Source organism: Gymnoscopelus microlampas (assembly GCF_963454915.1).
Source record: "Gymnoscopelus microlampas genome assembly, chromosome: 16".
Lineage (NCBI taxonomy): Eukaryota > Metazoa > Chordata > Actinopteri > Myctophiformes > Myctophidae > Gymnoscopelus > Gymnoscopelus microlampas.
Window position 1 is genome coordinate 33,137,831 of NC_139953.1, and position 16,443 is coordinate 33,154,273.

The following is a 16,443-nucleotide window of genomic DNA, read 5'->3' on the forward strand; positions in this document are numbered from 1 at the left end:
CTAGTGGGGCTCAGGTAATCGCGAGGGCATCCATCCAGCCTGTTGGATCTCTGGGTGGGACCAGGCTGCTTAGCAGCAGGGGCCATCTACAGGAACAGAGAGCCTCCAGTGCAGACCATAGATCAGATGCAGTTACATCCAAACTGTTTTTCTGGGGATCTTCAGAGGCCTAGAACGGTCAAGGAGCCAAAGAGACAATATTATTGAATGGCTTTTGTATTCATGTTTTTTTGGTCTCTCTGCTCTCTTTCTTTCTCTGTCCCTCTCTCCTCTCACTCATACATAATACCCTCTGCCTCTCTCGTTCTCTCTCTCCACTTCCATCCGATGCCCACCCCTCACCCCCTCTGTGGTTACAGCTGAGGATTTTCATCTTTTCTCTCCATAAGCCATGAAATGAAATTGGATTGTTTTCTGAAATGTGCAGCGATGCATCAACGAATGATCGTTTCTCTGTTTAGCTTAGCAAGGCCTGGTTACAGATTGACGAAAGCTAATTAAGTGACGGTTAAGTGCCGTTATCACATGCATGGAGAAGAAGCCCCATACTGTATCTGCCATGATTTCATTGGAATTATTGAATTCTTTTTTTTGGCGCTCATTTAGCACACAAGCAGTATGGATGGCCTAATGAATCTATATGACTTCCCCACCTGTGGTCCTAAATGAAGACGATAGGTCAGTGCTGATAGCATCTCGCCTCCAGAACTTGCTATTTTTTCACACAAAGTGGGATTCATAAATAGCAGTACATAGACAAGGAGAACAAACGCTCCATGAGCCTGAGCGTCTTTTTGTAATCATGGTAATTAGGGATTGCTTAATGAACTAATCAATGCCCAAGTACCAGTAAAGTAGCAGAGGCGGTGCTGTGCAGATGCAGATAGACAGACCAAGAGTGAGAGAGAGAGAGAGAGAGAGAGTGAGAGAGAGAGGGAGAGAGAGACTGGGATGCAAGTGTCTGGCAGAGGATGGCAATTTTACTGCTTATAACCCAGTCAAGATGCCATGATGAAACCAATTCAACTATAGTTGTTGCAAGCAATTGAATAACATTGACCTCTTGCTGACTTCTTGTTATTCAGTCACATACTACCTGCTGTCAGGCAGATGCCTTTTGTCAAAAAATCCAAGCCACTCTCAGAACCACAAGGAGGCATTGTAGTGGATAAGACACACCGGAACCATGCTGTCTCCCTCTCTACTTTCCTGCTGTCTGTCTCAGTGAAGGAGATGATACAACATGGACATAGACTGTCCACTGTCTTTAAAAATAGCACAAGGGATGAGGGATGATCCCAACAGATCACAATAGAGTACGCACTTAAAGATAGCAGTGTACCGATGGTTCATCCCACAGTGCAATGATCCAAACATAACCAGTTCATCATGGGATCAAAACCTACAAATGTGGGATGATTGATGTTTTGGGGAATTGGTTTTGTAACCGTTTCATTTCCAGAGTACATCAACTGTGTCACAGTCGCTCATTTACAGCAATGGCCTGCCATACACTTGCACACGTGCACGCCAGACTAGCATTGTAAAAAGCTTCTTAGGTGAACAGATTTATCACCCTTTTTTCACCCTTCAGCTTGTTTTTGTGTTTATTTAGAAAAAACTAAATTAATTTGCTAATTGTGTGTGTGTGTGTGTGTGTGTGTGTGTGTGTGTGTGTGTGTGTGTGTGTGTGTGTGTGTGTGTGTGTGTGTGTGTGTGTGTGTGTGTGTGTGTGTGTGTGTGTGTGTGTGTGAACGTGCGTGCCTGCGTGCGTACGTGCCTGCACGACCCCTCTGCCTGTATATGTTCCCCTGTGTGTTCATGTGTGCGTGCTGTTTATCTGTGTTATGTTGTGTGCACATGCCCTTCCCCCCGGCGGCAGACGAAATGGGGAAACAGAACAGCAAGCTGACCCCCGAAGTGATGGAGGACCTGGTGAAGAGCACAGAGTTCAACGAGCACGAGCTGAAGCAGTGGTACAAGGGATTCCTGAAGGACTGCCCCACCGGGCGGCTCAACCTGGACGAGTTCCAGCAGCTCTATGTGAAGGTACAAGACAGCACCCACCCACCAGTGTTGCCATGTCTGCTTATGATAAGCTGTTTTTCTGTAAAGTTGCTTGTAAATATTGGTAGTTGCTGGTTGCAAACAAGGGCTTGTTTATAAAGTGTAGTTGCTTATTTGGCCTTGCTTCCTAAATGTTGTTTAAACCAGTGGATCTCAAACATTTTCATGGCAAATTAATATGTATTAACTCCCAAATAGATATGTTTCTTTTGAAAATAGCAGATCTACAAGCTCAGAGCTTGTGAGCTTGTAGATCGGCTGTTTTCAAATATCCGATGCATATAGGTTTAAAGAGCTCATGTGGCCTAGTCGCTTCTTTTGGGCTTGTTTTCACAGACCTGGTTGCTTATTTCTCTCTCAAAATTTGGCAACACTGGACGGCACCCACTCACCACTGACTGACTGTTCACCTGCCAAGAGACTCACTGCACAACACGCCCGCTTACGCCTACACACACACACACACACACACACACACACACATGCATGGACAGTAGGGGACATGCAGACACACGCTGCACTTTGTGTATACACGCACGCACGCACACGCACGCACACACACACACACATACACACACACACACACACACACACACACACACACACACACACACACACACACACAGACACACACACACACACACACACACACACACACACACACACACACACACACACACACACACACACACACACACACACACACACACACACACACACACACACACACACACACAAACACAAACTTGTTATGATCAGCAGTGATTCACTTTGGTGCACACAGCACAGTTAGGTAGAGTGCAGTCCATTAGAGTTCGGCAGAACACAGGAGGGAGTGTTGGCAAAGAGGATTGTAAATGGATGATTATCGTGTCAGAGGGGAGAGGAGTAGAGCCGAGAAGGACAGCATATAGTAGAGTGGATTTTAGTAAAATATACCTGTAGTCAAATGCAATAGAAAAGATGATCAACAACATAGAAATACAAGTAGTGCTGGGTAACGTTTGTCTTCTAACTCATTCTTAGTTTTGAGCTGGTTGCACAGTGTATACTCTGCATGTGAAAATACATGTATTATGTACAAACAAAATAATGTGTTTGTGTACAAAATGAACTCCCATGTTGGATTTGACCTCTGCTGGTTAACAGCCTTCTTGGTCACTAGCTAGTTGACATTTTCGCATTGATGTAAAAAGTAACTAAGTACATTTACTGTACCTAAGTACAATGTTGAGGTATTTTTACTTTACTGGAGTATTTCCAATGTTCAGTACTTTCACTTCTACTCCACTACATCTCAGAGGCAAATATTGTACTTTTTACTCCGCTTCAATTATTTGAAAACGTTAGTTACTAGTTACTTTGTAGATTTTGATTATTTTTACAAAACATACACTAACCACTTCAAGCCCTATTTATATTTAGGCCATTTGAAAATAGCCGATCTACAAGCTCACTTTTACTCAAGTAAATTTAGAATTCTGTAATTTGGAATTGACAGAGTATTTCTACATTGCAGTATTGATGCTTTTACTTAAGTAAAAAAATACATACATTTTTCCACCACTGCATTTTCGAGCCACTTACAGACTCTTCACAGGAAACGACTGGAAATAAACCCATGAATTATCGATGCTATTCATTTGCTTCAATCAACCTGAAGCTAATCTGATATGGGGAGGTTGTTTTTTTGTATTTTAATATTTCATCTTTGTAATCTGTCCCCCAGTGAGTTACAACGTGCTTATATCTCATGGCAATTTCTCATGGCAATTTCAAAGCGTACGATTCCTCCTTGAGTATCATTTAACAATTCTGACTTCACGCAAGACTATGTGACAAGCCGAGCTTTCTGAGTAGGGTAAGAATAGCCAACATTAATCTTTTATCGTAGCTGTCAGGAAATGCCTCATAATCTAAAAGGGGCTGTAGTTACATAAGATTTTACCCATTACTGGAGGTCATGGGCACGCTCTCTGATGAATGCCACCAGAGCTCCAAACATCAGCGAAGGCTGAAACAGATATGGAAATATAGAATCCACTTATGTCTACTGATGGTGAAGTAGTCAAGACTCCCCCTGACCTTCTACACAGTATCTGTCACAAAAAATACTTGATTCTAATAACAGTTTAAAACCAAGTGACGTTTCAGTCGCTCAGACCTTAGTCAGAAGGTGGTCCCCATCATAGACCCCCCCACCCCTCACATGTAGCCTTCCTGGCCGAGGATAGAAACCCACCGACCCCTCTCTCCTGTGGCTGCCCTGTGTGTTGTCTCTCTCAGATGCCTGTCTGAATCAAGGGGAAACATTTATTTTGTATTGATTGTTTTGTTCTTCCAAATATTTAAGTGAATTGAAGTGTTAAAAAGCTATGTTTCTGTGGACACGTCCAGCAGCACATTATTCACCTGTTTGTCAGAGAAGCTTGCAGCTTACAATACACAACACAGGCAAGGCATCCTTGAACATTGTAATCACATCGAGTGGCCTAGAGATCAGGTCCTTAGCCGTGTTGGGCAGTAACAAGTTAAAATCCACCGCGTTACTGTAATATTATTACCCTTTCCAGTAAGTAATATAACAAATCACTGTAACGTTTTGAGAAGACCATTAAAAGAAAACAAATATGAAGAAGAAATAGATTTAAAAATAAATAAATCATAAATGTCTATCTGTCACCGGACGTGCTCCATCTTGATCAATTTTCCCTGCAAAATCATTTTGAAACCGTCCCGAATCCAGTTCAAAGCAAACTGAAGAAACAATAATGGACACCTGGGAAATAGCAGATTGGCAAATAGAATTGGCAAAACAGGAATCTGATAAAAGGGGACAGCCATGAACAGCACACAACAGATCCACTGAAGTCACCTCTGAATCACTTGGCAGACAGGGAGGGAAGGAAATCGTCAGGCACACAAAGGGGGAAACACCGCTCCCGTCTAAAGGGGTCTTGTAGGCTGCTGTGCAAAGCCTATTGACATGTCCTATTGTGTTTCTAGGCAACGGTGTATCAGTGATAGGGCTTTATTTAAATCCAAAGGGCTGATAAGTTTAGAAAACGGTTGGCTGCAACCGTACATTAGCAGGACAGATTGTTCCTGTGAACAATTAGTGCTTGTGTGTACAGTACATGTACTACTGTATGTATGAATACATGTAATAACAAAAATACATGTATGGTGGTGGTGGTGGTGGTGGGATGAGAGGTTTGAGTCGTTGACAGAGAGGAAACGCAGCGAGGGGCAGAGGCAACAGAGAAAGTGAATGAGCGAGAGTGAGAGAGAGAGAGAGAGAGAGCGAGAGAGAGAGTATCTACATCCATCATTCATTAGCCTTGCTACATTCATACGAGAGATGTGCACATGATGAGTTTTACACGCTCGCGTGAGTGTGTGCGTGTGCGTGTGCGTGTGCGTGTGCGTGTGCGTGTGCGTGTGTGTGTGTGTGTGTGTGTGTGTGTGTGTCCGACCCCCTCCCTGTGTGCATGCATGCGTGAGATGGGTATGGATCGTCTTACACCTGTGCGCTAAGAGGTGGAGGGATCTTTTCCTCTCTCTCTCTCTCTCTCTTTATCTGCACACCGTACCCCCTCCTCTCTCTGTCTCTCTCTCTCCCACTCTCTCTCCCCCCGCATGTCTTTAGATCTCCCAATATTCACATGCTGCTACTCTACACCTGTGCCAATGTTGTCCAGATGCCTTTTCTGCCAATGTGCTAAGTGCAGCATTACCTCCACTGGGCTGCGTGCCTGTGAGCCAATGAGCAGTTTGATCCAAGCATACTGTTCCCGCTCTTTTCCCCTTTATTCTACTAGCTGCCTCTCATCTCTTCTTCCTTAAAACTGCACTGCGTGGCTTTGTAGAAATAATCGTATTTTTTCAGGCCTTGGTAAGGACGGGGAGGGGACGGGGGGGTGGCGTGCTCTGGAACCCACATTCCTTTTGTATCACACCATAACTATCTGTCTCTCTGTACACAACCCTGTGATTAGATGTCTTATGTACATTGATATTTGAACACAAAGATAGAGTGTAAGGCAATCAGAATGGGGGGGGGGGGGGGGGGTAAGGGACATACTGTATAAACATTGGTGCTTCTGTAGTTTTAGCAATTGCAATGGCAGTAAAATCCAATTTAGCATTTAATACATTTTTTTGCTTGTTTAAACTCATGTTGATGATCATATCACGGTTGTGGTAAACTGCGAATGGGTGTGGAGCAGAATATTTCTGGCAAGTTGTGAATGCAAAGCTTTGTGTAACATTCAAACTCACATTCAGTGGTCTCACATGCACAGTGCTATATCTATTGTATTCTATTTCTGTTTATCTCGTGTACAGTGGTCCCAGAGCAGGAGGTCTGTATAGGCCACATTCATATGATAAAACTAGCCGATGGCATGTAGAGGTCTCCTCCTTTGCACAATAAATCTCTGCTTGTCAGCCTTAGATGAGAAGAGATTGTATTATCCTGGACTTCGACAGCTAGCCTTGGCTTAGATTGGAAGCATTGTTGTAACGATCATCTACACACAACAACACACACACACACACACACACACACACACACACACACACACACACACACACACACACACACACACACACACACACACACACACACACACACACACACACACACACACTGACCTGGATAAATAGAGATAGATGGATTCCGCTCTGTAGCTGCTCTTGCATCGCCGCAAGGCTTTTGCTGCAGAGGGGTGTGTACTATGCCTGCGTGTGTGCCAACGACAATTCAGCATTATCTTCTATGAGAAGTCCCCATCTCCCCAGACACGACAGACAGACAGACAGACAGACAGACAGACAGACAGACAGACAGACAGACAGACAGACAGACAGACAGACAGACAGACAGGTAGATGCTGAGCCAGCCAGACACTGACGTTATCTGTGTGATGGCTTATGTCTGCATGCAGCCCAAATGTAACATGATCACGAAGAAGCAGATGGGGATACGAAGACAGCAAATATACAGCAAAAGTCCCCCTTTTTAGAGCAGTGGTTCTCAAATATTTTCATGTCAAGGACCCCTTGTCAGTTGATATGTATCTGGCCGCTGGCAAAACGCCCAGCTACAACGCCTACCTCTCTGATCTTCTGCTGGAGTAGGGTGTCCCAGATCAATTACAAAGCGTGCTGTCAAAGGTCCTACATTTGATTTCACGTTGCAATCCCAGCTAGGAAATGTGCATCTCGTGGCTAATTTAATCCTTAATTGTGTGTGTGTGTGTGTGTGTGTGTGTGCGTGTGTGTGTGTGTGTGTGTGTGTGTGTGTGTGTGTGTGTGTGTGTGTGTGTGTGTGTGTGTGTGTGTGTGTGTGTGTGCTTGCATGCGTGCGTACAACAATGGTTATGGTTCCCACAAGACCTGGATGGTGTGCGCCGTCAAAGGAACTGCAATAGACAGAGCAAAATGAGGCAATAATTATGAGCTGGTTTTACAGTGTTTGGCGTAGCCTAAAGCACAAAGCCAACAGTCTCTCTCAGGTCTCTCATGGGGAGGAAAATCCAACGACAAATTAGCAGAGTGCAATTTGCAGGGAGAGCGAACAGTGTTACTCCGCTTTGCATTTTCAGAACAGACATTGTTGTTAATTGCCCACAGAATCTCTGAGTTGGCGGATTACATAAGCAGACGTGACGAGCCTGCAAACGCGGACTGGCTTGGGGACAACACACACACGCACTGCACACATGCGCACGCACACGCACACACACACACACACACACACACACACACTCACACACACACACACATTTTATTCGCCCAAAATAGGGATGCCAGGGTTAATGTGGTTTGCATGAACATTTAATAAAATTTGTGATATTATCAAACATAAATATGAAACTTAATAGTCTACATTTCCCAAAAGGAATACATTATTCCACTCTGATCAGAAGAGACTACACAGAGCCGCAACATATCCCCACCGATGATACAAATTAATGACCAGAAATCAAAAGCAGAGGCATTGATTCGCAGCCGTGGGTCAGTGCCTATTTGTGGTCCTACACAGCCATTGGAGGCAGATGAAGGTAGCCTCCAGAGCCGATCTACACGGCACTTGTACTGGCAGGTAAGTCTGTGGGTGCAAACCAGTAAGTAACTGGTTTGAACCCACAGCTTAACCTGGGCTTTACCCAGTTACTGTAGTGATAAATGGTATTGGATAACCAACTTTGAGTGGAGTACTGTACAAAAGTAACTCTGGGGTGTAATAATACTGGTGTGTATGTAGATGCACTCACTGTCAGGCAAGGTGACCTTGGCTTTTTCAAAGGGAAATAAAACAGCCCTTGGTAATCAATAGAGAGGCTATCTCAGTCTGTATGCAGCGCTTTGGAGTCAACCCTTATTAGGTTAGAGAGTCGCTGGAGAAAGACAATGCTGCTTAGGCTCTCTTCCTTTTTCCTCTCTCTCTCTCTCTCTCTCTCTCTCTCTCTCTCTCTCTCTCTCTCTCTCTCTCTCTCTCTCTCTCTCTCTACTGTATCTCTTTAAAACTGGGAAAGCATCTGTGTCATTTTAGATTTTAGCGTTGGCTATTCAATGGATATTCGTGCCGGGCTGCAAGCTTGTACATCTGCTATTTTTGGACATTTAAAAAAAATCTTGAAAGTGTGAGAACTACTCATTTAGAAGAAATTCGTAGAATTTGCCTCAGGTCTTAACTCATTAACCGCCATTAACATCGTCTATAGCCTACCTTGTCAGCGATTCCGAGCATTTTCATTAACCTTTGAAAAATCATAGAATATTATTCTTCACGACGATCCATCCACGATCGCTTTAAAAGACGTATCCGAGGAGGGTGGGGGGGTGTACGTGCGTGCGCGCGTGCGTGTGTGGATCGCCTCACGGGGTAGCATCTCATAATAATGACCCATTATAGAACATTTATAAGCATTTATAAGCAGTTTGTAGACAATGAACTAATCATGAACAAACTGTTTGACCTTAGATAGTGATAACAAAGAAAGCAGGGTCAAACCAATTAGCTCCACTCCAACGGTCTTATAGTGGAGTGAATGAGGCTGGAGGCTGGATACACAGCTAAATCAATTCACCTCTGAGAGTATTTAAATTATCACTCAGGATTTGACCGTGTAAAGATTTGCTATTAGGTCTGTGGTTTGACGTCGAGTGAAGTTAAAAGATAATTAAGATAAGAAAGCCATGCCGGGCCATGCAGCCCATAGGGTAGGATTCTATCTCCTGTTTTTGTAGCGTGAGGCGGCTTGATGTATAAGGACATCCCCCAGCCATGATGTACAAGTACACCCCCTGGACATGATGCTATGTTGTAGGGACCCCCAATCCAACCCTTGGTCCCACTGCTACAGTAGGATTAAAGTTCATGGATATTTATCAAACTAGAGGTGTGGGCCCTCACACATGTCTGAGTCATAGTGTTGGGGCCTTTGTCAGAGTACCCGTTGTACCTGTTGTACCTGTCTGTCTGTGTCCCTTTTGTGCCCATATATGGAGATCCCTGATGTCATCAGTATATGCCCATATATTGGAATGCCCATATGTAGGCATATTGGTTGGATCGGCGGTTCTGGACAACTGGATATCCTAAACTACTTTTGTTCGCCTGCTTATGATCAAGCCATTCATTCATTTATTTGCCTTGGTTTGGGTATTTATATAACCCAGAGTCTGGCACCCAGGCTGCTGAGAAACAGAGAGAGAGGGAGAGAGAGAGAGACAAGAGGCTCTGCCTGATTACCGCCACTTCACACTTAACTACACCACAGTGGGGTGGGTAGAATGGGAGTCAGAAACACAGAGAGAGAGAGAGAAACAGAAAGTGAAAGAGAATTATAGAAGGGAAAATGTGTGAACACAAGGTGCTACACTACCTACTGTAACATAGCAAGGTCAAGGTGTAACAACCTGGAATTGAACCTGGGTTTCCTATATGGGAAACATCTATACCACTCAATCCTAAGGGGAATCCCCCTAGCCAAGGGAGATATTAGGCTTCAGTCTTGGCTTCTGTTACAAATGGTTGGTTCATTTACAGGGTCAGAACCCGGTGAGGAATCAGAACAAGTCTTTCCATTTGTGGCTGTCCACACACTTTATTCTTGAATATTACACCAGATCGATATATTTTTGAAGGAAGTTCGAAATGTGTGTAAACTGGATCATTGCCAGATCGTTTTCTGTAACTTCTTGTGGCTAGAAATACTGTATGCACACACATACTGCACACACACACACACACACACACACACACACACACACACACACACACACACACACACACACACACACACACACACACACACACACACACACACACACACACACACACACACACACACACACACACACACACACACACACACACACAGCAAATTACTAGTATTTGTACAAACTCCTTTGTCAAGTTCATACCAGCCCTGGACTAATCAGAATCATAGCATCAGGACTGGTCTGAAGATAGGATAGGGTGTCAGGGGGGAGTTGCAGTGTATGTTTTGTGTTTTCGGGTTCCTTGAACCGGATGAATGTTGGCCTCTTTTTTTAGTGATGCCAGCTGCCCATCATTTTGCCACTGGTTCTTTGCTTTGATAATATGCAGGAGCACAACTCTGTGACCTGATGAGGAGGAGGTATTCAATGGTGGACACTCAGTCACAGCTTTACAGCATTGGCAAATCAGGACGAGCTTGCTTAAGTCTTCTGTTTGGCTGGTTTTAGTTTTGTGTCTAAATAAATCATAAATAGACAGGTTTTCCAGTGGTCCAATCCAGGCTTGAAATTAAACCCATTCCTGGTTACAGTATGTGCACTGAGTTTCTCTTGATTTTTCCTAATTAGAATTCAGAATGTCAACAAAAGACACCAAAAAACCTATTGACAGGAAAGAGACAGAGGAGGGACATAAGGCCAAACCGAAGGGGCACGGCGGCCATGGCCTTCATGGATTATATGAAATTCCTGTCCTGATACGAACGTAGACACGGCACACATGTATTGAAGAAAATGACTCTGCTTATTCTTGTGATAATAGGGCGGTATTGGGGTATTGTAGTTGTCAGTATTGTATACATCCAGAGAAAAGCTGTTGTATTTTGCTGAGCTTTGCTATGTGTTGTGAGTAATGGTTTGCCCAGTGTTCTGTTTTGTTCTATTTTGTTTGGTTATGTGGAGTTAAAACATTTTAAATATTCTTCATTTTATTTGTTCATATACCGTACACAGCCAAAGTTATAATCCCTGTCCAAATGTTTTGAGTGCATCTATTATTAGCTACCATCAACTCATCTTTTGGTTTTCACATTCTTTGTCTCTCCCATCTATTAAGAGTCACCGTCTCTCTCTCTCTCTCTCTCTCTCTCTCTCTCTCTCTCTCTCTCTCCTTCTCTCTCTCTCTCTCTCTCTCTCTCTCTCTCTCTCTCTCTCTCTCTCTCTCTCTCTCTCTCTCTCTCTCCTTCTCTCTCTCTCTCTCTCTCTCTCTCTCTCTCTCTCTCTCTCTCTCTCTCTCTCTCTCTCTCTCTCTCTCTCTCTCTCTCTCTCTCTCTCTCTCTCTCTCTCTCTCGGTTCTCACTCTTTTGTCATCTCGCCCATCTCTTATCTCTCCTTCTACTACTGTGTATCTAGCTCTCTCATCTCTGGCACTCTCTTCCTTTCTCTGCTCCTCTCTAACCTCTCTCTCTCCATATCTATCTCTCATCCAAACCTTTCATTCCCTTTTATTCCATTCCCTCCTTCACATCCTGTCTCCTGCTGTCCTGTGGTGTGTGTGTGTGTGTGTGTGTGTGTGTGTGTGTGTGTGTGTGTGTGTGTGTGTGTGTGTGTGTGTGTGTGTGTGTGTGTGTGTGTGTGTGTGTGTGTGAGTGAGTGGTCACCATTGTAGTCTGATTATGAGCTCTTTGAAGATGCCATTAGAACCACGCAAGGTGCACTGCACTTATCTTACTAAGCCATTTAAAACTGAAGTTCTTCTGATACCGGATAATAGTATCAGAAATGCCTCCGATACAGCCTAGAATGCTGGATCGGACACACGTTTAGTTGCACTGCTGTTTTGTAGGCCTACTTTTTATTTTTTTAGCACTTGAATTTTATTTCCATTTTCATACATTCTGTAATCACATTATGGACATATGAACATACCCAAGGCCTATACTTTTTAAATTTCATTTATTTTAGAAAATTATGGCTGCACTTTAACAGCTTTAATAACGATTTTGTTTTTATTCCTAGATGTATTTATTCATGTTCTTTTTCAGTTATTATGGCTGGCAGACATCTATATATACCAATATGTCTGAGTCATAGTGTTGGGGGATTTGTCAGAGTACCTGTTATACTCGTCTATCTGTGTCCCTTTTTTGCCCATAGATCTCTGTATCTGTCTACTTTTATGCCCAAATATGGAGATCTCTGATGTCATTAGTATATGCCCATACCCTGTATATTTATTGGCATGCCCATATATTGGCATATTGGTTGGATCGGTGGTTTTGGACAACTGGATATCCATATGCCCATATATGGACATATCGGTCGGATCGGCGGTTCTCGAGTCCTTGCCGATGCGCTTGCCAAGTTTGATGTCGGTTGGTCCTATATATGCACATGACCATATATGGGCATAGTGGTCGGATCTGTGGCTCTGGACAACCGGCTCTCCATATATGCCTATATATGGGTATATCGGGTTTGTTTATGCTTATATCTGAGTCATAATGACATGCCTGTATATGGGCATATTGGGTTTGTTTATGATTATGTCTGAGTCATAGTGACATGCCTATATATGGGCGTTTGTTTATGGTTATGTCTGAATCAGAGTGACGTAGCCGTGTTCCAGGTCTATATATGGGCGTATGGGGTTTGTTTATGGTTATGTCTGAGTCAGAGTGATGTGGCCGTGGTCCGCCGGCCTCCACTTGAACTCCATGAACTCCACTTTCAAATGTACCTTTTTTATTAGGAAAATAAACTATTCCATTGTTATTTGATATAGCTATGTCAATTCTCTCTCTCTCTCTCTCTCTCTCTCTCTCTCTCTCTCTCTCTCTCTCTCTCTCTCTCTCTCTCTCTCTCTCTCTCTCTCTCTAACTGCCTAGCTGCCTACCTGTTGTGTTTGAAATGAAATAATGCTGTGCTTGAAATGGACAACAGAGGGCACTCAATAGTGCCCCCTGCTGTTCTGTGGTAAATTAGAGTCAAGGCAGTGTCAGTATGACCAGATGGGCATTTTGTAACAGCAGTTAAAGCAGGTGCTGGGGGTCAGGATTGTTTGCTAATAGTGTACCTCATAAATCAGTCATCAGTCTGACTCCGACTAGGGGTCTTCAATGTTTTTCTTGCCAAGGACCTTTTAACTGAGAGAGAGATGAAGCAGGGACCCCCACTACATATTGTATAACATTGTGTTGCAGATAAAAGGTTTTCATAGATGTCATAGATAGCTTCATAGAATTGTTTGACAGCACTATCATCAGTGTTAATGTTTTTGTTTGTCTATACATTTTCTTTGTTGGATTCATGTTAATGTGTAGTTTCAGACATTTAACCACTTAAACTATACGTAGTAAACGTGACCTGTGGCTCTGTACTTGGTCTGCTTTTTCCCCTCTACTACACCAATCTCTTTGCCGAAAATAGCCGATATGCAAGCAGATGTACAAGTTCCGTTGTGAGCTTGTAGATCTGCTGTTTTTGGTGAATATTTCCGCCAGAATAGGGATGCTAGGGTTCAAGTTGCTGAAGTTACGCTGAGGACCCCCTGGGGGTCCCGGACAGATGAACAAATTAGATGTCTAGACTGCCATTTTGTTCAGCATGTTGTGTTGTTGAGCTGGTTAATTTATTTTATAAATATTATATACCGATACCGTATATAAACATTTTCAAATAAATAACATAAAATCATATCACAATACAATATTATTATCACAATATCGACATTGATTGAGGTTTGTGGTAAAAAAAAAAAGTATATATATATATATATATATATGTATATTTATTTTTTATAATGCTGCTGTGCATTACTGTAAGGGAAAAGGTTGTAGTCAGTCTGTATGGGGAGTAATCACTCTAATACTATTTTGATGTATGTTTCCCTTAAATGTGTCCGTCCTTCAAGGCCTGATGTCAAACCGAATCAGATGCTCATTCCTCAAGACCAGCTTGACCCCCTATAATTGTTGACCAGAGAAGAAGGTCACTTACTATGTATGAATTCATGCAGCCTTATTATCCTGCAGTAGCTTGAAGTAGATGTCTAAACTCACCCCTGTTTGATGTGGCGCCAGGCTATACAATATGCTACCAAATGAAAGCAGAATCAAACATCTAATATTGAAGTGAATAACGTGCGCTGCATCGGATGTCTGAAGGCCACAAGGATTCAAATTAGTACCATGATTATTTCAAATTTGGCCTTGATTGCGATTAATGAACGATTATTTAAAAGAAATTGTGAACATATTACACCTACAAGCTCACAAAAGCGTTGCATTGCGAGGCGTTATTTTGTACACCACCGTTGTAAAACAAAGTATAAGACAGGGTTAATAAGACTAATCGGATTATAAAAAACTAGAATTTTATTGTGTCGATTTGTTGATATATAGAAAAATCACACCCTGTGTGAAGGAAGCGGTGCCTTTGGGGCGGGGCTTAACTCATTTCAGTTCGTCCCTATTGGTGGTCTGAGTCCACTTACCAAATTTGTACTTGGTAGCATGCTGCAAACTGGAATAATGGCTGTTTAAAGCCCAGCCAATGGGCAGACAGAGGGGACGGGGCTTAAGTAATTACAATTTGTCCCTATTGGTGGTTTTAGTCCATGTCCAAAATTTGTACTCCGTAGCATGCTGCGAACTTGAGTTATGGCTGTTTAAAGGCCAGCCATTGGGAAGACAGAGGGGGCGGGGCTTGAGCAATTCATGCTTGGCCCATATTGGTGGTCTAATAGCGGTTTCACACTACGGTCCTGGGTGCGCACTCGAGAACGCTTGGCAGGTTTCGCGCTAGTGTGAATGTTGCGCATCGTTCCCCGAAACGGATCGCCGTTCCGTACCCGAAACCACCTCGGGAGGTAGTCTCGGGTGCGATTCTTGCGTCCTCGGGGACGGTACACTGCAATGTGAAAGCAAGCGTATCGTTTGACGGAAGTGGCCCGCTATTTGTAATAGGTGACGGTATATAAACTCGACAAAAAAAACACGTCGCAGATCAATCCACAGGGGTTCAACCATGGCCGGATCCCGCGGGTTAATTTCATCATTAAATGACCAAATGAACCCGCGGGATGATGCGCTAAAACCCGCAATATTTATATATAAAACTGATTTATTTATTTATATAAAACATTACATACAGAAATAGAATGAGAGCGCGAGATAGAAAGAGAGGCCGTGTCATGGCCATATAATGACAGCAACAATATATATATATATTATATATATATATATATATATATATATATATTATATATATATATATATATATATATATATATATATATATATATATATATATATATATATATATATATATATATATATATATATATATATATATAATAGTATATCTTGTGGATATCTTGTGGAGTTTCAGCTACTATGCATCCCAGAAATATATAGCTTATAAGGCTTTGTAATTTGAAATTTGTAAGTAAATATAACTCATTTAGATGTACAGTAGGCCTACGTAGGTTTATGGTTTCCCATGGACTATAGCCGTTTCACTCATGATGCAATTTCTCTTTCATAACAGATACATACATGTGCCAGATAATCCCCACACAAAGAGAGTAAAAAAAGAAAAGACGTTACTTTATTTAGTAAGACATGAGAAACAGTACATGGAAGTACAATTCACAATACAAGGTTTCAGTCATTCAGTCCGACTTCACTGTATAGGCTAGTTGCCTTTTCATAAATTATATATTTTTGTACTTAAGCTGTCGTGAAAGTTTATAATATTTAGAGAAATGTAAGGTTTCAAATACAAAAGTAGTAGTAGTTGTGAAGGTTAGCAAACTGGACATTTAGACTGAATGTTTCCTGTATCCTCATCTTGCGCAAATGCACACAAGTGTTTCACCAGGTTTTATTTGTGTTGTTTCTCATAAGCGTGCATCCGTTGTCTGTCAACAACACGCGCGCCAACAACACAGCAGTCTGTGCCTTTACTTCTGTGCGCTCGCGTCGCTGTGCGCTCAGTGCGCTCCTGACTCTCTCCCCAGCGGCAACCCTATATTTATGTGCGACCAGCACAAACATTGTCGCATAGTTGATGACGTCTGTGTCCACTGGCGAAGCACTATGTGCATGCCGCCACCTATAGGATCGGGGGTATATATGCAAG

General features: G+C 42.7%; 1 protein-coding gene across 1 annotated transcript in view; it reads left to right on the forward strand.

Annotated features, from left to right (window-relative positions):
- vsnl1a (visinin-like 1a) overlaps positions 1-16,443 on the forward strand; it is a 33,023-nt gene that overhangs the window by 4,455 nt on the left and 12,125 nt on the right. The window contains exon 2 of the mRNA XM_084083459.1: positions 1,883-2,049. Within this exon, the coding sequence (XP_083939585.1) occupies positions 1,888-2,049 (162 nt within the window). The 5' untranslated portion in view covers positions 1,883-1,887. The remainder of the gene's footprint in view (positions 1-1,882; positions 2,050-16,443) is intronic.